We start from the raw sequence: 24635 nt of genomic DNA, 5'->3' as shown, positions 1-24635 counted from the left end.
TTCTGTTAGATTTCCCCCAAGTTTTAGCGAATAAATATAACTTTTTCTATGATAGGATAGAATGAATGTATCCAAGAACCGTCGAGTCTTACCAGAAATGGAAAACTTCTTTTGATATTACACATCTGTTCTGTCTTGTTCCTTAATTACACGATAGTCCTCGAGGGGTTAGCTTGATTTAGGATTTGATAAGGCGAATTATAGGATAAGAGTAGTAAGTTTCCTGTCTCAATTGATCCGGCTGTGTTTAAGTAGTATTAGTTTGTTTGAAAGGCAGCTTATATGAAGTATGGAAATGAAATCTTAGTCTTCTTAATTTTAGCATTTTTATTCACGATTGCTTCGAACAGTAGCTACCTTAATATAGAAGTATACGATCACTATAAATTTTTCTCTACAATTAGATTATTAAATTGTATTTAATTAATTAAAACGACATTTTTGCTTGCATACAAATTTTAGTGTTTTGAAATTAAATGACAAGAAGGTTTTAAAAAACACATGCCAAATTTCATTCATAGGTTTGTGGAACTCGCAGTCGTTTAACCACTACATCACTAAATGTTGGAGAAATCGAAGACGATAAACTGATACACCATGTGACACAGACGGCTTGCAGATGGGGGTACAATTTCACCCTAATGTTAAGAATAATACAACCACACGTTTTTATCCCCCTCGTAGCTAAATAGTTTACCCAGTAATTTGATTTCTAGAAATAGTATTTTGTATTGGTAACATGTATGTAGGTTGGTCGTCCTTGAGTCCTTTACATCATCTTCACAATTGAGTCAACAACTCACTGGAATAATTTTATAAATGCCTAACAAACACTAACGTGTTCATTGTTCTAACCTACTACAATTTTTTATTTTCAGATTTACATGTAGCACTAATATAAGGTTATGGTTTAATATAACTTAGGCAATAATGTATGCTTGAGATACAATACGACAACGGTAAAGTATTGATCGTACAAAGACAGAAAATAAGAGTAGTTAACATAAATTTCGGAATATATTTGACGGATGAAATACTCATGGAGTTTGCAATGGCGGGCTTGGACTCGGGAGTGGCGGGTTCATTTACCACCTGCCACCACAGGAACCATAATCAGAGGTAAATTCGAGTGACGTCATAATTTGACAACAAAATCACAATGTCGTGTTCGTGTTTCATATCTCAAACGAAAGTGGTGAAAATCCGATAGTTTGAGAAATCGTGTGTTTATTTACGTTTTGCACAAGCATATTGATTGCGAGCACTTCATCGTATGGTAGCAGTAACAGATTTAATTAAACAAATTCCCCTAATTCATGGATATTATTTGAAAAACAATCTGAAGAGCATGTTGTCTTCAGCTTCTTTAATCGCCCCAAATATCCTTAGTTCCAATTCGTACCTGCTGCAGTTGCCTTACTAATACTTTTTATTACCATTATGAACTTTCGACAGAAATTCCTTCGATATTCACTTATTATCTGATAAAGGTAATTTTTTACCCAAGGTTTCCCATCTCCTTCTTCAAAGATGTTATTAAACGCCGATATAAAAAAGAATGGTTTTATAATAAAAAAATAATAATATTTCTAAGTTCACATATCCGCTTTTATAAGGAAAATGTAATTATGGTAAGGAAAAAGAAAACTGATAACAATGACAGTAAATCAAGGAAAATTTGTTGGAAAAATCGTGATAGGATTCCTGATGTACACAAGTATCCGAATATGTCGTTTTTCTGATTATTTGATCACTATTTAAATGAGCAGCCAAATAAAGAAAGTTCGGAATGAATGAAGTATTTATCACAAAATCTCTCGTTTGTCAAAACTCAAATTGTTTCATAATTGTTGCCTGTCTCGCGAGTTAGGTTTAAAACCATTCTTCGATTTTTCACTGATTTCTGTAATAAATGAAATTGATAAAAAAACGGTTTCTATGCCTTCACTAAACATAATTTTTAAATTGGATTAGACCATATAGATAAATGAGAATATATTGCCTTAAAACCCCCAGTTATTTCCATAAGCGTTTCTGACTTTCTTTCAATTTTCCAATATTTATACAGAATGACCATATATATATTCAATCGTACTGCTTTGAGCATTGTTTGGAGTGACTTACAAGAACCGCATCGAACCTATTTGCTTCAATTTGTATAATTTTGTGTAGATATTTTCATGATCGTTTACGCATGGATAGCAGAGCATTTGAGAATTGTGTGGATTTTTGAATTTAGTTATTTCTTCAATACTACTTTAATGAAGATCATAATTTTATTATTGATGAAAAGTAATTGGCATATATCGATCATCACCGTGCTTTAATGTGTCATAAATCTAATCCTGTCACTCCGATTGTCCTTTTTATCTTAACCCTTCTTAACGACAGCGATTTTCTTTGTTGAAATTTGTTATGACGTGAACTTTTTTTGCTGGCGGAATGCAATAAATATTCAGATCATTGTAATGCCAAATGGTAGAATCTGTACAGAGAAGAATTTTCAATTTTCAAAGCGAAGTCATATAAAAAATATATACGAGAAAGAGTTTTGAATAATTAGATTAAATGTAGAGTAAAATGAATCAAATTCAGTTCAATAATGAGGTGAAATGAGTAAATTTCTTCTTAGTTTAAAGAAAATTTGTGCTAACATAACAGAGTTATTCAAAAAGCATCAGGATCATGTGCGGTAAAATAACCAGTCGCAAAGACGTAACAGCTGTGTACGTCTTTTCACCTTCAGCTTCATATTACACTAGTGCATTACACATTATATGTCTATTGTACCGAAGCACCTCAGTAAATCGCTAATGAAGGGTAATGGGAAAAGTTTAGTTCAACCATTGGTAGCCGCTACAGCTTTCGCCCGATGTGTCGATGGACTTATATCATTCATATTATTGAACATAGTTTTCTTTTGACGTTATAACCTTTTGGCAGAGTCGCAAGCCGTTATAAATGAAACAGCAATGTCGATAATCTAAATTATTTTCTCACTGGAGACAAATAAGAAGTCAAAATAGCAGTATTTTATACTTTCGATTTGTTTTCCTTTATTGGTATATTATTGCTGACGAGATAGAGATGACGTCGTGGGTCTGTCTTTATTACCACGAAATAGCCGTTTAAATAATTAGACCGCTGTATTTAAATAGTTGTCAGAGAAATAACTAATACTTTGAATTTTCCTTGCAAGAAATGTAACTAGTGGGTTGATGTTTGGAATGCATTATACCGTATACGAGTTAATTCTTGAATTACCAAAATTAGTATTTATATGTTTTATGTTTAAACTGATGAAAAATGCTAGGGAAAATTCATATAGGTAAAAATGGGAACTGGATTAATAAAGAGAAATGGACAGGTCGGACGAACCTATTTTATTTAATTTTTCTTACATATGTTAAACATATCGTTCTAAAATTGGGAATTAGATAATAGTTTCTAGGAGGATGGCTAGAAATAGCCAACAATTTGTTTTAGTAGCAGAAAACCCGAGTTGGAACAGCCTAGGTCAAAAATTTCCATATCCTCCTAAATGAAATATTGTCGATCGATGAATATAAGTAATATAATATATATAAGTTTATTTTGAAATCCTAATCAGTATAAAAAACGGTAAAATAATTGATAAAAACAAAATAAATGAAGCAACCTCCCTTCAGAATAATAAAAAAAAATTAATAATATACATTCGATCGCAACGTTTTGAAAATTGTTTTTCTTTTTTTTGTAGACAATAAGACATATATAAATGTGTTATAAAATTTTACGACACATGTGCGTTCGAATGAAACACACGCACGTTCGCAGGTACCAATAACAAAGATTATTAGTAGTCACATTGTGCTGTGAACGCCAGGAAAATCTGTTAAATGTTATATCTGCATAACTTCGAGTAGTTTGGAAGCAGTAATTTGAAAGGTCGAGAAAAATAATCAGACCCAGTCTGATTAGTGTTTCCATCAAACCAGTTGTCGAAAATTGTATCAATAGCAGACGCAATACGGCAAATAGATTTTTTCAACGAGAAATCAAACCAAGTATACAGGTTGGTTTCGTAACAACGAATTCTGAATTTTTATTCAATTTCTTGCCTAAGTGAAATTGATTTTAAAGGATTTACAAGAAAAGCATTTTAGTCTTATTGTTAAAAAATAAATCATTGTTATGTATATTTTAAAGTGATTTGTCCTGGTGATGTTATCTAATGCGTAATATTCGCGACTTATTACAGCCTTCCGTTACACGTGAAATGCGTTTTCGGTCTACATCGGAAGATTGTTTAAATTTCATAAAACTTCAGTGGGTATTCGCGACACATGCTGGTACCTCGGCGCTAAAATTCTTTTGTAGTGTCTGGTTATTTTTTAGCAAGTTTTTCGTTTAAAGAGTATTTCCCGACTCCGAGGATCGATTTCCAATACCAAAGGCCCCCGTATGTATATTGATAAAACAACATGATGAAGTCAAATTCTTTCCGGATTGTGTCTTTTAAATCTTGGGTAGTCTAGATAATTTATCCAGAAACGCTAAGAATATAACCGAAGGGGTATCGAAGCGCATGGTGTTAATACGGTTATAATCCAATCAGTTAGAAATGTTGTCCCAGTCGCTTACTGGAGGATAATTGGGTAGGCTTGATCTTGCAACACACATCCTTGGGCCGACATTATTCGCCTAATTTAGTAGAAGCAAACTTAATTTGAAATGAATCACACTCATTTCAGGTAGTTTTGCACTAAAATTGTGGGTTGGGTTGACGATAACAGATTTTAGCACGAAATAGAGTAAGATCAATGTCAACAACAAAATTAGTTAGCTACACTGCTTTAAAACAAAATAAGGCGATTTGTGTATTTACAGGGTTTTCAATATTGCTATTGACATATTCAGAACTAAATCTTTCGATGATAAACAAAGAGTTCACGTTTATATGGTTCATTATTATTCTATTAAATATTTTAATAACAGTTACAAATATTCGAATTGATATGATCAGTGGAGGTATATTGCCACTATCAATATATTACTATCAATATATACTTTAGATTGAATGTAAGCGTTTCCAAATTTTACCTAAAACAAGGGTGACTTCAATAACACCGTAATCGATGTTTCTATAAGCTACCGGTACAAGTACCAATTCAGTTTATAAAGGATTACAGTTACAGACTGTTAGTTGGTGTAACGATAGTATTGCATTGCTTACCTACCTTTCATGTTTAACAACCAGATTCATATCGTAACAAATCAGATACAAGTTGAAGTCACTTTGGCGAAATATGGAGACACACGCTTTGCTCTGCATACAGCCCACAGGTAGTCGAAGCGCAATGTCAAACGAACACGTAACATAGTGATCAGTTGGCTATAACGAAAACTTGAAATTACTGTGATTCTATGATATGTTTAAGTACCTAAATTAGTTTGTCCTAATAATACTCAATTGAGCATAGGTGATCGTGTGATAATTTGTCAAAACCTCAGCGACAATAACCATTTCGCAAAGTGATTTCATATTTCAATAGCAATAAACTGCCGTTTCAAAATTCCATGCTCTCACATACGAGTATCAAACGGCGTAAAAACTATTTCGCAAGTGCTTGATTCATTGGTTCAAGTTGGTTCATTACAATGTTTAAGCTTGTAGCGAAAGATCAAGTTTCATATATCGTATTGTAGGCCAGAGCTACTCAACTATTTTCACCGAAAATCCGTATACAAAACTTTGAAATTATTGGGGTCCCGTCTTACCAGAAAATAGTTTCACAGTGCGCCCAAATATATTTCAGTGCCTACAATATTGAGGTTAGAGAGTAAACAGAAAACCGACTCGTGGAAAACTGGGAAAAAGCAAAAAACTAAACATTCATACCGTACGATAGTTTCCGGCTTGTGACTGTTCGCTAATTCAGTCAACGCTATTCTAAATGTTACGGCGTCACAGTTCTTTTCTTATAAGTTTGGTGCAAATAATAACATAACTTCCAAAAATATGAAAAAAAAATTGATTCATTAATATAAGGAAACCTACACATATCCTGACCCAACGGGCCAATGCATCGAAATATAGAATCGGGCGCTGTCCGAATCGAATACTCGAAAGGTCCGGATTCGGACCGCGGTCCGCCAGTTTAGTAGCCCTGTTGTAGGCTTTAAATCACTAGCTAGCTTTGTTAAAACATGAGTACGATATATCAGATTATGCAATACTTGCACTCCTTTCTCACACTCCTTTTGCAGGAAACTGCACCGCAACGCGTTGATTCCTTCAAAATATTATAATAATGATGCCACGTGGTTTCAGCTTCAAGGCTAATGTACTTGAGTAAAGTAGTTAACGGGCTTTGACTTGACAGTATCGATTGTTAGTATGCGTTAAAATCAGACGCCAGACAAAAGGAAACGCTCTCATGGGATCAAATTGTCATATTGCTCCTAAATTTCATTTTACCTTCTAAGTCTCTAGGCTGTCAATTTGTGGAATGTGAATTCAGAATTTTCTTGTAAACGTAAGACGACTGATCAAAAACACATTCTGGCTGCGGTACTATTTTCTCAATGGCAAACGAGATATAGCGGATTTCAGTTCGACAGGCTATTTAGGGTAATTTTATATTCGTTTCCGATAATTATTCAGGAATTATAATAAATAGTAATAAATCGTGATATCTTACCGTTTAATTTTAATAATATCTCTCTGGTTTGAACTACATAGATCAATAGGTAAACAGTTAAGGGAAAAAGCAAAAATTTGATGAAAGGGAAAAGTTGAAAATTATTGGGAAATTTGATGTGATTCTAAAAGAGAATGTGGGAGTTAAATAGGTTGTAGGCCTAAGATAACCCACGACGCGCAATACATATAAGGTTTGGCTGAAAGAAAGTGTTTATTATACCTAGTGTATAACGGACAGACTTTTTGAGCTCTAATCAACTCTTTTTCACCCATCCCTCTTTTTAGCATTTTAGCACTTTTGGTAAATTACCATTTCCGTACCATGGGTAGATGTAATTATGCCTTCAACGGCTGAGATGAAAAGACCTATATTTGTTCATCCTGTACATGTTGATTATTAGGTTTATTTTAAGACGATCAATGAAATTTCTTGAAATTATCACTCATTGCCCATACTGCTATTTTATACATAGAACAATTAATTAGTACACAAACGCTATTCTCAACAGAAATAGAAAATATGATTCGAGCGTAGATTAAGGAAGAAGTTATTAACCAGGTCGGATTACATAGCATGTAAAGAAGATGTCTATTGGAAACTGTGTCGTTGCGTCAACACGTTGTGAGGAAGGAACTAAAAGAAGTCCCAACTCCAGGTTATATCAAGGGGTGTTGGACTCGTCCTTGAGGAGGAGGTACCGATGATTAAATTATTACACTTAATCGAATTCTTAAACGTTTTTTCATATAGAATTTTGGAGTCGCATATTTAGAATGGCAATCACAGAATTGATTCAATCTTTAGTCGCTCTTCCTACGAATTGTTATAAATGTATCAGTCTCCATACTAATTATTTGTTTTAACGTTATATTGTATCGATTTGGTCCTTACAAGATCATTGTCAAAAAATACTCGTATCGGGGAAATTTTAGCCTTTTGTTATCACTTCTATCCGCATTAACTGAAAAGATGATCTGATCCAGTAGCTGATCTAGTAAAATTGTAGTTATCTGAATGCAGAATTATACAATGTAGAGAACAATGCTGATCCTTTGTCCGGGATTAGGCTCAGTCACTACAACAATGTACACATAAATACCACATAATTATCTATCGACCAGACACCCGTGGTCATAGTTGCATTTGAGTAATCGAAAGAAGGGAGTAAAGTGAATATACAGTTGTATTCCTAATTATAACAATTCAACATGCTGACTATATTTCGGGTCAGTGAAAATATAGCAATAAACAGCATGTACCTTGCGTCTGAACCTGTATGGCCAATTAATTTCTGTGTAAATGTCAGCAAATTATTTGCTATATGCAGAAAACTTATATTTATACATAAATGACTGAACTGTAAATGCAACATCAACAAATTTGACCCCTTTTGCGAAAACATTAGCATGTAGACAAAGAGGATATATTTGTAAATATAGGTACGGTTTCTCCTTGTGTGTGTGTGGTGGAACCCAGTCCGAATGTGCATGTTGTTGTCGTCTAACAGTTTTTCGAATAGTGCTTCTGTGCATTATCATTTACTGATTTTTATTTTTTTTTTCATACTGATTTATCGTTTCTTATATTAATTTAGTTTAATCTATTACTCAGTTTGTTTTGCTAAACAACGTCTGACTGGAGTCATTCGTTCAAGCATCGATCAATCGATCGCTTCAATCACGCACTAAATGAGATCCTAAGAGCAGACGCAATTTTAATCCAGTCTGATCTCCAGAATGTTCTCGGAAACAAAATTGCGTTTTCAGAGATATTATGCTTTCAATTTTTATTCTTTTCGTTGGCATCATTCTCGGACGTCTATCTCAGATGTGTCAGAGCGGGCATAGATCGATAAAAAGTTTTATTTACCTAAAATTGAGTTCCCTACATATTTTCTTGTGATATGTAATTCGCATCGGTTAAATCGGAAAATATTCGAGATGATAACGCTTTTTTACGTGTGAAGTATATTTGCAAACTTTCTTTAATTCTGAATGTTCGTCGTTCAAATTTTAATATACTAAGCGATTCCAGTTCGTTTTACCTTCGTATTCTATATCTTTTGATCAAATTAAATCAACTGAGTCTGGATCATTTGAGAAAAATCAAAAAAGGATCGAATAATGTTTCTGAAAATGCAAATATTGCAAAAATTTTGAATGATGATAAATAATCAAATAACTATTTACAGGATTAAATTAATATAATACAATGTAATAATACATAGTATATTACCTAACCACAAAATTATTTTAATATCACCAGCAGTTTAATACCACAAAAGTAATTTTATATAGTAGTTGTATTTTATTAATTCCCCAATAAAATTATGAAGTTCAGTTTGAAACGTGATCCGTTGTTTTTTAATATCATTAGCCAGGCCGGTCAAAAATCCTGTCCGGTATTCCTACCCGAGCAGCGAGCAGTTGTCACAATGTTGAAGCTTGGTCGGTAGAAATATGTTATTCTAAAAATCGCAGCTTCTTCCATGATATCGTTGTTACATTTTTCCTATCTGTGTTTTAGATTCAGCAAATTTTATAAAGTGATATATTGTACTCGCCTCCAATCGATATTTTTTGTTTTTTGTGCACGATATGGCATGGTAGATATATTTTGCGAGTGTAATTCTTCTAAAGTTAGTTTTACAATAATTTTGATGAATTGACCGTCGCAGCAAAAAATATTGCAAAAGATTTGCGACAAAAATTCCAATGGTGTCAACTTTGTGTCTGAAATTTTTTTACTACAAAATTTTGAAATGAAAGAAGCAGAAAAAAATGAATTCGAATTCTTTTACTATAGAATTTCTCTTTTTGTAGCGAATGCATAGGTATTTGCTACAAAATGAAAGTCAAATTATTCAAATGTAACTGCGAAGTAAGGTAACTTTAAAGATATTAGTAGTGTAAAAGCAGACTGATGTTTCGTTATAATCGGGGCAACTTGAAGCAAGACGCCATGTTATCCAGTCATATAAAGTAAATTTACATGTAAGCTATATTGAAAGTACAATAACATCAGCTTGTACGCTCAAGAACGCTAAATGTATTATTCAACAGCCAACGCTATTGTGCTCAAGGAAATCACCCTTCGAAAATTACATTTCGCCCAAAAGCCTCGAACAGCTGAAACTTCATGGGAGCATTTGCCCAATGGTTGCATTTCTTGTGTTCAACTTTAGTACGGCATGGGGTGACTCGTTTTTATACTTGGGTTTTGTATTTTAAATACACAATTGCATTTATCCACAATATATTTGTCTGCCTAATGTGTAGTTTTTAGAAAATTCCAAATGAAATCCTGAAATACGAGATGAATATTGTTCTTTCGAAGCTTTGTACAAACAAAAAATAAATTGTCGGTCACAATTCCATATATTCTTTCGCAGTTTCTATTATCGAAGCCACCTTTTTCACCGACGATAAATAAATAATTCACGAAGGTGAAGTGGAAAGGTGGACGCTGTTTTATTTCAACCAGCAAAGCCTTTTCCCGGATCAAATGCTCTTAACGAAACACACATATGCGTAATGTGTTGCTAGTGTTAAAAACATAATAAACTAACTGGTATTTCGAAGTAAATTCTTGTAAAGGGTCAGTCATCGAATTGAGACTTGACAAAAATATCTATATCTGACAAATTCTATATCATCCACGAATGTGTTAAAAATCTTTGGACAATTGTTCAAAAATATTGTCTTTTTCTTACAGATCATCTTTTGAACTGTCAACAACAGAAATGTTTAACTCATGGTGTTGACTGCATCTGAGTTCAAAAAGTACTTTCCGTACCTTAAGTAAAATGCAATTTTGTTACAGGACGTTTCCAAGCTCTCATTCGTTTCTGCGAGTAGATGGAGATGTCTTTTTTCCCCGGGCAGAGAGTTCTACAGAAAAGTTACTGGATCACGCAGCAGGTATAAAAAATATTTTATTTCACCATACAAACACAGTACTAATTTAATATTGTTCTTTTTTCATACAACTGACTTAAATTTTACAAATATATTACAAAATGAAATTTCACTATATGTGAATATTAATTTTGAATTTGCTTACAACTCAAATATTTTTATTATTGATTATCCAAAACATAATATCCGAGATCCGTGATAACAATTAAATTGATATCTGCAAAGGTATTTGGGAAAATGCCAATGAATTCTTACTTTAATTAATTTGAAATTGAGCTATAATATGATGTAATATATTTGTTAAAAAGTATTGGATATTTAAATATTTTTCTCTGAAATAGATTTTAAGTCTTCCATATAGACAGCATGTTTGAATTTTAAGACCTTAATGTGCAGTTCCAAGCTGTAAATCGTGGCGAGCTCTTCGCTTTGATCTCGGCATGAGCCATATGTTAAAACTCCCTTTCAAATCGCATTCATTTATTCAAACATCATTGTAATTACTCCAATAGACGACAGTTATATCAGTATTCAGACTTTTGCCTTTTTTGCGACTTTTACTCAACATTTCAGATATGGATCACGACTGCTGCGAACGAATCGTCATAAACGTCTCCGGACTTCGATTTGAGACACAATTGCAAACTTTAGACCAATTTCCAGATACTTTGTTGGGAGACAGGGAAAAAAGGATGCAATTTTATGACCCACTGAGAAATGAATATTTTTTCGACCGAAATAGGCCTTCATTCGACGCTATTTTATATTATTATCAGGTAAGACCTTAGATTAATATTGTCCTATGTACTGTGTGTTTGACTCAAAATCCGACTCATCTGTGATGTTCAATTTTTTTTTTCAAAACATAATATATTCGTCATCCATTTGAAATATTTTCCGATCTCCGTCATATTGCAGATGAAAATGGGACATATAACGAAAATAGATCAGACAAACCTAATAAAATAAATAAACTGAGTTTCAATTTCTCCTTGCATGATAAATCAGATTGTTTTTAACCGCGGGATTATTTAAAATTCGTATTTCCCTCAGGAAAGACATTTTCCGTCTGTACGTTGAGCGAATTAACCGCATCACGCATTTCAGGGCAGGTGTGGTTTGCTGCGTGCGGTGCGTGGCATTATCTACGCTCTGTTGCGTGATATACGCTGTAATGTCATATCTGTTGTTCAATTTTATATACTAGTCGATCACCCATGGGCAATAAATAATTTTCTATTTTTTCCAATCCCCCGAAGTTGATCAATGATACTTCGACACGAGAGGTGGACACGGCAATCAAATTATGCGATAATATTGTCCTGTCTTTTTGCCTTTTAGTTGAATTCGAACTGAAAAATGCAAAACTAATGCGTGAAAAGTGCAGATGTGATACGTAACAAAATATTTTTTTATTCTGCGGATTTTCTGTGGCCTTTTTTCCGCCGAAATAGTATAAAACGATCATGTGATAATTTCCCGCCTAATTTAATCATGCAAAGAAAGATTATGGTGGTAAAGTTAAATATGAAAAAGAATGATTTGAGTAACGGTAGATATTGCCATTTTGGGAGCTGTATAATATATAAATAAAATAAAAAATATAAAAAAAAACGAAGAATCAGCCCCGGCTCTTACATCGATAAGCACATTTGATACTAAAATTCAAAATCTGTCGAATCGATGTTTTTTTGATAACTTAATAATCGAATTTCAACTAATATTCAAAATAAAATAGAAAATAGTATTCACTTTATGCAAGACAATCGAATTGCTTCATATTTTGAAACGCAATTTTCTTCTTGCTATTGAATACGTCAATCTAAATCGATTAAACTTCCATGATTGTTTATAATATACGTTGACCTCCTGATTTGCTATTGACTGCCCAATTTATTTTGTGATGTAATGAAGAATGAAATTTAAAACCAAGTAAGAGTAAATCGTTCCGATAGATTCCTTCATTCGGTAAAAGTATACTCACTTATACACAGACTGTTCTGCGCGCATCACCCATTCTGATCATTACGGACGAACTTTGGGCAATAGTTAACGTATTTTGGGCCCATGTTATGTTCGAAATAAATTCCTAATTCAAAAACCTAGTTAAGATCCATACAGCGGGGTATTTTGTGCTCCCGGGGTCAACAATGCAGAAGTGCATATGCGAACTGAAACATAATTTATTGAATTTATTTTGTCATCTCATTACAGGAGTGTTCTCGGTATTACTGAATAATAGATGAATTCAAAATCGTTTAAGTGCAGTACCAAAAAGTTTTCATATCTTCCGTCCAACTTGCTTTATCAAGTATGGTATTTCGTCGAGCAAACATATCATACAATTTTTTCAACATAATTTTCATCACTCCAATCCTTGATACCCATATCATATATTTTGGCTAAATTTTCATGCATGCAAATTATGGATAAAATATTCACCACTTTTAAATATAAACAATTTTAATAATTCAGAAATATCAGGCATCATTACCCTCGTCATACTTATTACAAGTACACATAATCTGATGCCGCCTTTGTTGGGTCTAGCACCAGTTAGTTTGTATTTCACAAATTTCATTAACACGCTACCACCTCATGGAGTAAAAATTTTTTGCAAGTACTTATGACCTTACTTGTAGAGATGAGCATAAAGAGTTCATTTTTCATTTTTGCAACTAGCAAATAATTTAGATTATGTGCACTATGAAAATGGGTTAAACATTCGAATTTTGCCGTGAACTTTATATTCGAATTGTTATACATGGAAATAAAATCTTCAATTTGACTTCTTATTCGGAGAAATAAAAAGCATCTAACCCTACTTCCTCGTCGTATCTAAAAAATCATTAGATTCAAGTCGCTATTAATGGCTTGTAGATAAAAGGGTATTTTCAGTGAGATAGGTAATAAATACCATGTCTGATCTTTTAAAATCTATTCTATTGTTACTCGTACCAGAGCGACCATTCTTTCGGTTTTGGTTGATGATTTAAAGCGCTTTGTGTACTAGAACAGTTAATTTCACTGAAAATGTTGCTTATAATAGGAAATACGCTATATATAGAGCATTCATTCAGATACGGACGTGACATTTTACGAATGTAATCTCTAAATCTGAATGCTACTTCACTAAACCTATGCTCAAGAGTGCATTATGGGTAAATCACCTGATGTAACATGGACGAAAATTGTTGGAAATTCATACATGTCCAAGTGTCGATCATAAGAGATCATCGATTGTTTGTACCTGTAATGGTATAAGTTATATACGAATTAAATCAGCGTAAAAGGTCAACATACATTCACAATTAAAATAGTTCTCACTGACATTTTGAACCTTCCATAAACATTTAAGAATGAACAAACCGAGGCAAGCAATTAATCCCTCCATAACAAAATGTTACATGTAAAGCGTGAACAAATAGGGCACAAGCAGGCCCGTGTTAATGAACTTGTTATAAGCCACCACATATTGGAACTTGCATTTTGGACAATTGAATCAACCCTGAATTCCCAACTCAAGTAAAAAATCGATAAAATCAATTTATTCAAATAAGTTTCAGTAACGTTTTGTTTAAAGACCTTAAGACCTTCCGCCATTTGTATCGGATCTTCTACTTTTTCATGTGGTATAGATTCCATAATTAGGAATGCTAAGTATGACTACTTACAAGTATTCGATTATTATCCGATTCCTAAATTTTCGATTCCGAATCTTGATTCCTCGACATAGCTTACCGAGAAAACATACCCACTTAAACAATACCATAGGAAATCGAACAAGAGACGATGTTCAAATATATGGACACGAAGATCAAAACTAAGTAGTATGGGTTTTCAATCTGTCACAGTAGACAAAATCACACAAAAAAACGTATTCATCAAAAGCCCACGGAAATGTTTGAAATACATAAAATAAAAGCCTTCTAGAGAAAAAAAAATACAATTTTTAACCATTGAAAATTTCAAAGCAATAAATAGTTCCAGTAGGTGAGAAAAGATATTTTAACAATAACAAGAAAATGAATTCTAACAAAAACAACATAATAACCAAACGATCTCTATGTCCACTTTGGGTCCAAAACATCACTGTCGTAGCAAACAAAAATCTATTGCAACCCAAAAAGTTCAATTCGTTTACATGCCTTCCTTCAAGTCTAACCCCCGCTGAGCTAAATGCTCTTTCTGATGCAGCGGATGTTGATGGGACAAAGAGGTACTTTTGGACGACAACTGCGATGTTTGGATAAGATTTTTGTTTTGTTGCCACCATTGCAACATATTCTTGGGTCGCCGATATGCCAAAATTTCTGTCATTCAAACATTTTGATATCTCAGTTGAAGCCTCCACCTCCCTGGTCAACAATGTCGCCGCCCCTTGCTTCTAATCTGTCAATACCATCATTGTTCAGGTTTTCAATATATGCTTCATTCTTCCTATTGAAGAGCTATTTTGCTACTCCGGTGTGCCGGATTGGGGTGTAAACATTTTATAGACAAAAGATAAGAGAAAAAAGTATTCGAATGAAATGTGGCCCGTGTCCATGACCCGCGCAAACGAGCGAGTGGGAAGAGAGTGTAAAATATAGTGAAGTTTGCCGCGTAGTAGCAACTCCACATAGCGGTTTATACATATTTGTGTCACAAAACGTTATGCTTTGTTTGCAATCCAAGTTTTACTCCAAGAATCGATTCCAAGTCATCGAAATCGATTCTAGTCAAATCCACGAAGAATCGATACCGGAGTCGATTCCGCCATCCCTATCCATAATCAGTCGCTAGGAATGTCTCTTCTTCATATAATAATAAACTTATTTCAACTCAGTATGAAGTAAATAATATATCGCTGGGAATTGCACTTTAATAATAAGACGTTTCATACTGTATATCTCAGTAGACTTACTTGTACATAATAGGTTATTGTGTTTGCTAGTACCGAATTCTTCCGCAATGATATTTCTCATAACTAACTTTAAAATACATGGATGAGGTGGCGGAGATGGAGCCTGAATCCGGGAAGTCTAAGGTCGATCAGATAGAGAAAAACTTCTTCGAAATATTTGTCTGGCCTCGATTTTTCATTGTAAATAAACGTTTCTTTGCCATCCTCCTTCGAAAAAATAATTTTAATATTAGATGCATCCAATATACCAATAATATAATTCATATTTATCAATTTGTCATTATCGTATGAGAACAAAGAAAATCATTTTGAACGCCGCGGTGCAAATACCTCCTCAGTAATAAACATGATAAAATTCATTCAATATTAAAATTCTTTATGTGAAAGGTCAAGTAAGAGCATACAGAAAATTCAATGTTTATACTCAATTCATGGTATAGCCGAACATGGGGTGTATTATCAATATGATAAATTTTCCACAAAGCTACGGGTTTTAGAGTTATACTGTAACTGCCATTTGCACAGCGCGCAAGAAACGTAATAAATATTTCATGACCGTTCTCGTTGCGGCATCTTTCTCGATTAAATTGCCGATAACGCTCAAAAGCTCTGTCCATACCCAAAACGTTTTACAGATGCGTAGTACACAAATACTTATCCTATGTAAAGGTAAATTTAGGTTTGGGTTTCTGGATCACAAAAACTTACTGTGCAGTATATACAGATACATTTAAAAAAGAAATGTCCACATATGATTATAACATCGAAAAATGACGAACAAAATTATTTTACATTAAATCTGTTACGGGTTCACCTAACATGCAACTTATAGCGGATTGTACGATGTCGTTATCGCATTGTAATACATTTCTACGTTTTTATTTTTGCATAAAATTGACTTGCTAATGAGGACGTGATGAAACACTAGTTTGTCAAACTTAGTTAATGAGCGGTTCAATAACCGCCAACAAGCATATTGTCGACAAATACATGTAGCGTTGTCAATTGTTAACGACAAAAACAAGGTGACTCATTTTAACGTTCTCATTAACAAGATTTCGATGTCGCTTTGGGGAATAGCGACAACATAAACAGCAATGTTATTATTGGGGAATTCCACAACCTTTAACGAAACAAAACTTTTGAGGACTACAGAGCGCACGCTATTTGATATGACTTCAAGACAGATAACGATCACGGGTTCTAACAATACCAGTTCAATCCCATAGGAATGATTCGAACTGGGAACTAACTATTGTTTTATATTTGTTTACCTGATTTTTAATAACAATACAGTGTTACATTTTTGTAATTCAGCCTTTAGGAGATGAAGCGTAGCGTTGGCAATAATTTTTTAGATAGTATTTTTACACACTTTACTTTAGTTATTGAGTGAAGTGAAGGAATTTTTTTACCATTAGAACTCGCTGGGATACTAACCTTCTGAATCGAATGGCCTAAATTTGTGGAATCTGTGGTAATATCAACTGGAACAAATAACCTGACTAGAGTATACATTACCATGTTGAGGCAACTGACGGGTTTTTAATCGGACTTAACGTTCTGCATTATAATCCTTCTATTTATAGATTTTTTTCCCATTAACAGAGCGGTGGAAGATTACGACGTCCTGTAAATGTTCCCATTGACGTATTTACGGAAGAAATAAAATTTTATCAACTCGGACAAACAGCTCTGGAAAAATATAAAGCGGATGAAGGCTACATTAAAGAGAAAGAGAAGCCACTGCCTAATACGGAACCACAAAGAAGCATATGGCTGTTGTTCGAGTAAGTTAGTGTTGAATGGTCCGCAAAAACTCTTGTTTATTAGAATGTTTTCACTAGCCTTCTGTTTGAATAAAACTTCCGAGTAACTGAGACATAACAAGCAGCATATTGTGTTTATGATTTGGTAAATATAGAGAAGACTCGATTCCGTAATGTGTGATTCCAGGCCACAAAGCCAATATATCAGTGAAAAACATTAAAATTATTCGAAACACAAAACTAATCGATACGGACTTATACCTAATGTGCACTCTTTTTGTCGATAAGTAAAAATTAACTCTCAATGTACTTTTTTTATAGGTATCCCGAAAGCTCCACTGCTGCACGATGCGTCGCCATTATGTCGGTTTCTGTTATTCTACTTTCTATTATATCTTTTTGCCTGGAAACACTACCGACCCTGAACCCAAATCGCCAAACAAGTAACAGCACCAGTGGAATCAAATCTTCGTCAAATTCTGACATCATATCGCCAACCCTTGCCGCTATATTATCATCAGATAGCATAACATCCACAGAGCCGACAACTCCAACGCGTAGTCTGTTCGACAATCCTTTCTGGGTTATTGAGACTATCTGCATCTGCTGGTTCAGTTTAGAAGTTACCGTACGCTTCCTATGCTGTCCCAACAAGTGCAATTTCTTCAAAGATATGATGAACATAATAGACCTTGTGGCGATAGCGCCTTATTTCATTACTCTTGGAACGGATTTATCGAAAGGAGAGGGAGAGGATACATCAAATAAAGGAATGTCACTTGCAATACTTCGTGTTATAAGGCTTGTAAGAGTATTTCGCATCTTTAAGCTTTCACGCCACTCGAAAGGATTACAAATTTTGGCTCAAACTTTAAAAGCATCAATGCGAGAGCTCGGTCTGCTAATATTTTTCCTGTTCATTGGAGTTATATTGTTTTCGTCAGCAGTGTATTTTGCCGAAGCCGATTCGAATCAAGGAACCGATTTCACGTCGATTCCAGAGGCGTTTTGGTGGGCAGTTGTCACAATGACTACGGTAAGTAAACTTTAACAACTTTACACAACACAAAAATTTCTTCAAATATTTGTTTTGTCTATTTACTTTAGCGATGAACATTTTGGCAACAGATCGGTTATTTAATTTCTAAACTTATTTTTGAAACATGAACCAAGTGACAAAACTTGTTTCCACGCCCTAATAATTTAGCGTCCGTTTATTGCTGAATTATCGAGATTTCAGCTACAAAACGATTGATCATCACTAAGTAGTGTTTCTCGTGATTTAAGCTCATTTAACACCCAACCATAATTCTATTTTTGTGATTATTTTCAGGTGGGATATGGTGACATGCGTCCGAAAACAGTTGGCGGCAAATTCGTCGGATCATTGTGCGCTATCGCCGGCGTGCTTTGCATTGCTCTACCCGTTCCTGTTATCGTTTCAAACTTTAATTACTTTTATCATCGTGAATCAGATGGAGAAGAACAGTCGCAGTATAGTCACGTCACTACGTGTCCATATCTACCATTTACACGCAAAAAGAGCGTCGTGTCATCTGATGCAGGTTCTCCTATCCACGGCAGTCAAGCATCTATCAATATCGGAGAGGGCGCCACGATGTTGATGTCATTGACTCAAGCACGCCAAGATGCGTCCAGCTTGATGTCAAAAAATTTATCGCGAGAAAGCAGCAGAGAAAATCTAACTCCGAACAATAAATGTTGCGATAATGTAGCTTTGATGGGTCACGAATCCATTAAAGTGATCAGTAATAGTTCGCCTATTACATCTTCGCATGTGGAAACTGACGTGTAAAGAACAGAATGAGTGCGAGCAAATCGCTTGACAAAGATTGATGTCCGAGGTTCGCGCTGCATCGGAAAGAGTAAATATCGAAGCTTGACACACAAATCAGGCCAACACTTCAATTTTCTGGAGCGACAAGGACAATCACTGACGCACAACAAATACCGGATAGCTATAGCCTTCATTCAATAGGCAAAACACAGACGATCATACCAACAACAGAAAATTTGAAACAATATTTAAAAGCTAAGTGCTCGCTGCCCATTCCGTTGGAGTATCTGTTACGCGCTTTATGATTTCATCGGATATACAAAGATTCGTGTTCTCATTCTGAATTTTTAATGAAATGTTCTACAATATAAAAAATTATATAAAACTCATTTAAAATAATATACATTTCGTTCATTTGTATATTCTTCTACAGAATGAATGATAAGAGATTGCATGCTGTACAAATCATCAGTCACATTAGACAAAATTATATTCGTTTTGAGACGGCTACTATTTACTGTTGTTTCAGAAAAATATATTCCTCGAGAAGATTTTTCACAAGCTCCAGAAATTCGATCCTAAAAATGGTAGCTATATCGTTCGATTATGGAAAACAGGTTTATATGAAATCAACATTGCTGCAAACTGTCGTTCAATACAGTTGACTCTCAATACTAATATTTACATAATCAGAACTATAACCATATTGTGCTTAGACAAGAAGCCTTCCCAACAGCGTTACAAATAATGACTATCCTTATTGCAGGTATTTTCTTTTTAATAATATTTTATTTTTTCATGCAAATTGTGACGTAAATTATATGTCCACTATTTCCTTTCCTAATTCATCTTATTTACTTAAATATTATTATGCTGTTTCAAAATATTGTTGTGATCGCTTTTATTTATTGAACAATAACAGGTTGCGTTTTATTCGTATGAAATAAACTGCCTGCTGTTACATTCGTGTTTTCTGATGCGATTCAGATGCCAATTTGTTGTTGTAGGAGCATGGTAAGAAGCTGATAGATTGGCCTTGCTTACTTAGCTTAAGCAGGACCTCAAAACAGGTGACAACACTTTGCAGTTTTGCAAACGGACTCAGGCAAAAAGTACGAAAGGAACACTTTGGGATTTCGACTCATGCACATTCAAAATAAAAACATTCAAATTAGAACAATCATTTATTCCAAGAATAGGTGTGACATTTTTATCAACAACTTGAAATTTAAATCTAATTAGAGGAATTCTATTAGAAGACCCATGGTCAATCAAAAATGCACGATTTCTTCAATCAATCTTTTAATCAGAACTGGCACGATTAAAAATACATAATGGCAGGACATTGCATTTAGCACTAGTGCCAATTTTCAGTTTGACACGGTTGGTATTCACATATAAAACAGCAAAAGCTTCATCAGGACCATTAATATTAAATGAATCAACTTAATTATATGAACCGGCAAAAAAATTATCAGCATTGTACTTATCATTAATCTCATGCACTGAAGTCTGGTTTTCATTGTCATGAACATCATATGAAGGTATAGGCGTATACGTATAGGCGTGAGACGCGGACGTTTATATTTCAGTTTCGTAGCGTACATAAGGAGATTACTTGGAAATAACTTTTAAAATGTTCCTTAGAAATTTAGTAACAAATAATACCTTGTTCCCAATTCCAAAAGTTGCACGTTTTACGAAAAAGACGCTTTTACTACAAGAAATATGTGCTACCATCTGTCCTATATTCCCTGCGTATCCGGTAACATTGGCCAATGATCGCAGACTTCTGCATGACCTTACAATTAAAATCTTATCAGCTGTTGGCGGTTGGATGAATCTCAGTTTGTACTGCCCACTCTTGTGTTGAGTAGCCTTCCCATCGCCTTTTTTAGTTATTAGTAGTTAGGTTATGCTAAGACGGTGTTAAAAAGTAGGTTATTAAACACCTGCAGATCCTTACCATGGATAGCAATTTTAGTTGAGCACTAGTTCATATAACGTTGTTGAATAGGTACGGTGCGGTAACTTCAAGAAAGGCTAGCCCTAGAAAGATATGCCACAAACAACGATTCGGTATTTTCATGCTTGAATGTAAAGTTTATGATTAATTTAATGGCAATTCTTAAATATTCAGCAGACTTATACCGTACTACTATATAGGCAACAGCATATTTGATTCAGAAAATAATGACCGTTTTTGTAATGCACGTTTGTGAGGAAGAGGGGAAAATAACCAATTTTACTGATGGCAGTTGGTCCAAATTCATAAGGTCGACAAGAACGTGGGCAGCAATGATAAGCCATGCAGGAGTTGAAAGAAATGGAGAGATTGAGAGGTGAGAAATCATGTGTCAAGTTGTAGGCTGACAGTTGATGTTTTGCAAAATACAGGACATTTCAGACTGTGATTTATCTAGATCTGTAGCGGTGTCTCCAAAATGCCGTGTCCTACTTGTATCACGTGTCCCACTTGACACGTGGTACAAGTGGGACACGTGTCACAGTGGTCTTATATCTGAGATTAAAAGACAAAATTTCAGTATTCATGGCTAATTAATTAGTAAAGTGTTGCGATTTTGCATGGTTTTATTTGGTAACAATTCATTGCTGCACCAACGCAGCAGCCTAGGTGAACTACTACCTGACTTTTCTCATTTCTCCCTCTGTTAGTTATAGGTAGGGACCTCGCTGATTTACCACCACTCTATTTTATTTTCCCTTACTCCAGCTTCTTTTCTTGACTACTAACTAACTTTTGCTGCTGGAATCGATGACCGACATTTATTTCCTGTTACCTGCTTGCGGGCTGGTCGCCCTGCTGCTGGCATTGATGGCCTACCCTACATCTCCTTGGCTACTGCTCTTGTTTGTATGCTGTCTCCCTTGCCCTCTGTTCGTCCGGTGTCCTGACTGCCGAAGACCCCTCCCCTGTTTTCTTTCTTGTCTGCTGTTGCTTCCCTACAACTTCGCTTACCTTGTAGGGTTCGCCGATGCGCCGATGATTGAATAGGATTCGTGGGCAGGTAGTCAAAACTCGGTCAAACTTGCTTCCCTGTTAGCCCAACTGAGTGCGCAAGTCAATATGGTGGAAGTGGACGTAGCCTACGCTTCGCCTGCCCTATCGCTACCGACGAAGACCGAGTGGATCAGAAATCTTACTCAATTAACAACGTCACGAACATGGTGGAAGGTGGACGTCATGTTCACAAATACATTATAACACAAGAGAGCTACGCCCAAAGATATGGACACGTCTGTTCGCAGTACAGTTTACCGTACCGTCAGATCACAGTCTACAAATATATTCACACCAAGCGAAGCAGTACAGTACGGTTTACCGTATCGTCAGATAACAGTCTACAAATATATTCACACCAAGCGAAGCAGTACAGTAGGACACAAAATGGCGTCCGATATCCGCGGAACGTTCGGTGACGTCATAGCAAACAAAAACAAATCTTACAGAGCTAACAGAAATATTTGAAATAAATGAAAATAATAGCCTCCTGGAGCAAAATTTCATCTTTAACCACTGAAAATTCAAAGCAATTGGTCCAGTTATCGAAGAGAAAAGCGGTTTTTTAATATTTCCACTAGGTGTCCAAAAAGTGTTAGAGAACAACAAGAACAACATAAAAACAAAATGATCGTTATGTCCACTAAACGTGTCCAATAACAATCCAGTACATTTACATGTGACAATCACTCGTACTACATTGACAAGGCGAATGCAATAATATTATCAGTTACCTAATGCAGGGGTGTGCAAACTTTATTACAGGAGGGTCAGATATACAAGTAACTGGGTGAAGCCGCGGGCCGCACCTCTATTTGAGATAGCCTTTCTAGTTGCAGGCACAAAAAATTGTTCTTTTTTGTTAGTGATTTTACGGCATTATTAGCGGTCCTTGCAAAAGTGGTGAGTTAAAACGCATAAGTTTCTAAAGAAAACTGCTATTCAAATTTATTGTCACACCGACCTTAAACGAATTCAGTAAGAAATACGTTTTAATAACATCGTGCATTTTGCAACAGGATTTTGCTAGCTAGTTTTGCTAATATGACAGTAGCACTCAGGTAGGCTTACTGGTATAGATAGGCTTTGCGACGCAGAAAGATTAGAATTGCTCGCACGTACCAGATTAATTAACTAAACTAAAAACTCGTTTCGCTGGCATTTCAAATTTCTCCGTGGGTCTCACAATTTTTCCTTATGGGCCGCATTTTGCACACCCCTGATCTAATGGATAGTGCACCCTCAAGTTTCACAAGCTTGCCCGCATGCCAGTGTGTAATACAAGCAGCTCATTTTCCGAAATTAAAAAAAAAGATCCGCGACACACCTCATTGACCATATTGTCATCGACAGTTCATGCGCATATTCTCTGTCTAAGTATCGGTTTCAGTTCGAAAAATATAATTGACGATGAAGATACAAAATAATTCGTGTTCAGATTTTTTATGTACAGCAAAAGAAAGAAAGAATTATAAAATAGCTTGTCGTCTTTCAAGCATTGATAATTTACTTACTCGCCCAATCATACTTTTCTGTAGATAACACCTTCTTCAAAAAGACGTTATTCAATGTTACATTCTCGTACAAGTCAGAGCAGGACCAATCAGTATTGATTTTAAATTAAGAAATACAGTAAGACAATTTTATAAACCAGTAATTCAAGCCTACAGCACTGGCTATTGCAAAAGTGGCTGACCAGCATACTCTTGACGTACAGGACTTATACACGTAACAAATTGTAGCAATTATCCACCAACAATGTTCGCGGAAAACAACGAAACAAACAAAATCACGCTTTCACCGTCAGCAAGTAGGTTACCGGTTTGCCACACAGCAACAACAGTAACGAGAACATGCTGATTGGTAATGTTCGTGTATTGTGCTGGCTGGCTGAATGATAAAGCGGAACTTTTGGCTTACCAGTCGGGACGCCGGGATAAGACGGTAAAAAGCGGGACTGTCCCGCCTAAAATGGAGCGTACGGTAAGCCTATATATTTATGCCATGAATAGAAGGCGTTCATCTGTGACTATCGTGTGCGCTGCTCCGAATATAAAACGTTTGAATATACGTGCAAATAATATGATATCCCGTTTTTAATTGTGGTCCATTTTAGTTTACATTTTACAAAAAATAGTGTCATTGGTGCCACCTTTTTCTTGGTGTCCTAAGAACGTGCTTATTTTGCTTAATGGTTAATCCAGCGCTGCGTATGACCTTTCCCCGAGCATCGACTTCCTTGTTCACTTCGTGACATTGGCCAATCAGCAAGATGCAAAAGTGACGTAACAATGCCCCCTTTCGCATCCGCTCAGACACTTGTCTCACTCAGACAGATTTTAAAGCGTGGTTGTAAACATTACCTCGTTTTCGCGTTTTTGAACTCTATTCGTTAGTTTTCAGTTGTGTTTCGGAAACTTGAATAAAAATCAGATAATTCAAGGATCACTCTGTCTTCCTAGAAGTTTTTATTTAATTGCAGTAATAAAAATTAGTGTAGAAATAGCTGTGATAGACTAGCCTGAAATTCTTTACCG

General features: G+C 35.1%; 1 protein-coding gene across 2 annotated transcripts; it reads left to right on the top strand.

Annotated features, from left to right (window-relative positions):
- The first annotated feature begins 879 nt into the window (after positions 1–879).
- Positions 880–20063, top strand: LOC120330951 (potassium voltage-gated channel subfamily A member 1-like). 2 transcript variants are annotated; one of them, XM_039397940.2, is made up of 6 exons: positions 880–1119; positions 10509–10606; positions 11177–11379; positions 17118–17299; positions 17600–18314; positions 18612–20063. In XM_039397940.2, exons 1-6 carry the CDS (start codon positions 935–937, stop codon positions 19092–19094), a joined length of 1866 nt encoding a protein of 621 aa, XP_039253874.1. In that variant the 5' UTR covers positions 880–934; the 3' UTR covers positions 19095–20063. The 2 variants fall into 2 exon arrangements, with proteins under 2 accessions (XP_039253874.1, XP_039253875.1); XM_039397941.2 differs by lacking the exon at positions 880–1119 and adding an exon at positions 7174–7380.
- Positions 20064–24635: the final 4572 nt, after the last annotated feature.

The sequence above is a fragment of the Styela clava genome, chromosome 6, assembly GCF_964204865.1.
Source record: "Styela clava chromosome 6, kaStyClav1.hap1.2, whole genome shotgun sequence".
Lineage (NCBI taxonomy): Eukaryota > Metazoa > Chordata > Ascidiacea > Stolidobranchia > Styelidae > Styela > Styela clava.
This window is presented reverse-complemented; position numbering and strand designations above follow the sequence as displayed.

Coding starts and splice junctions, on each gene's coding strand:
- LOC120330951 (XM_039397940.2), top strand. CDS start 935: ATGCTTGAGATACAATACGACAACGGTAAAGTATTGATCGTACAAAGA. Junction 1,120..10,508: donor CACAGGAACCATAATCAGAG/GTAAATTCGAGT, acceptor ATTTTGTTACAG/GACGTTTCCAAGCTCTCATT. Junction 17,300..17,599: donor AGCATATGGCTGTTGTTCGA/GTAAGTTAGTGT, acceptor CTTTTTTTATAG/GTATCCCGAAAGCTCCACTG.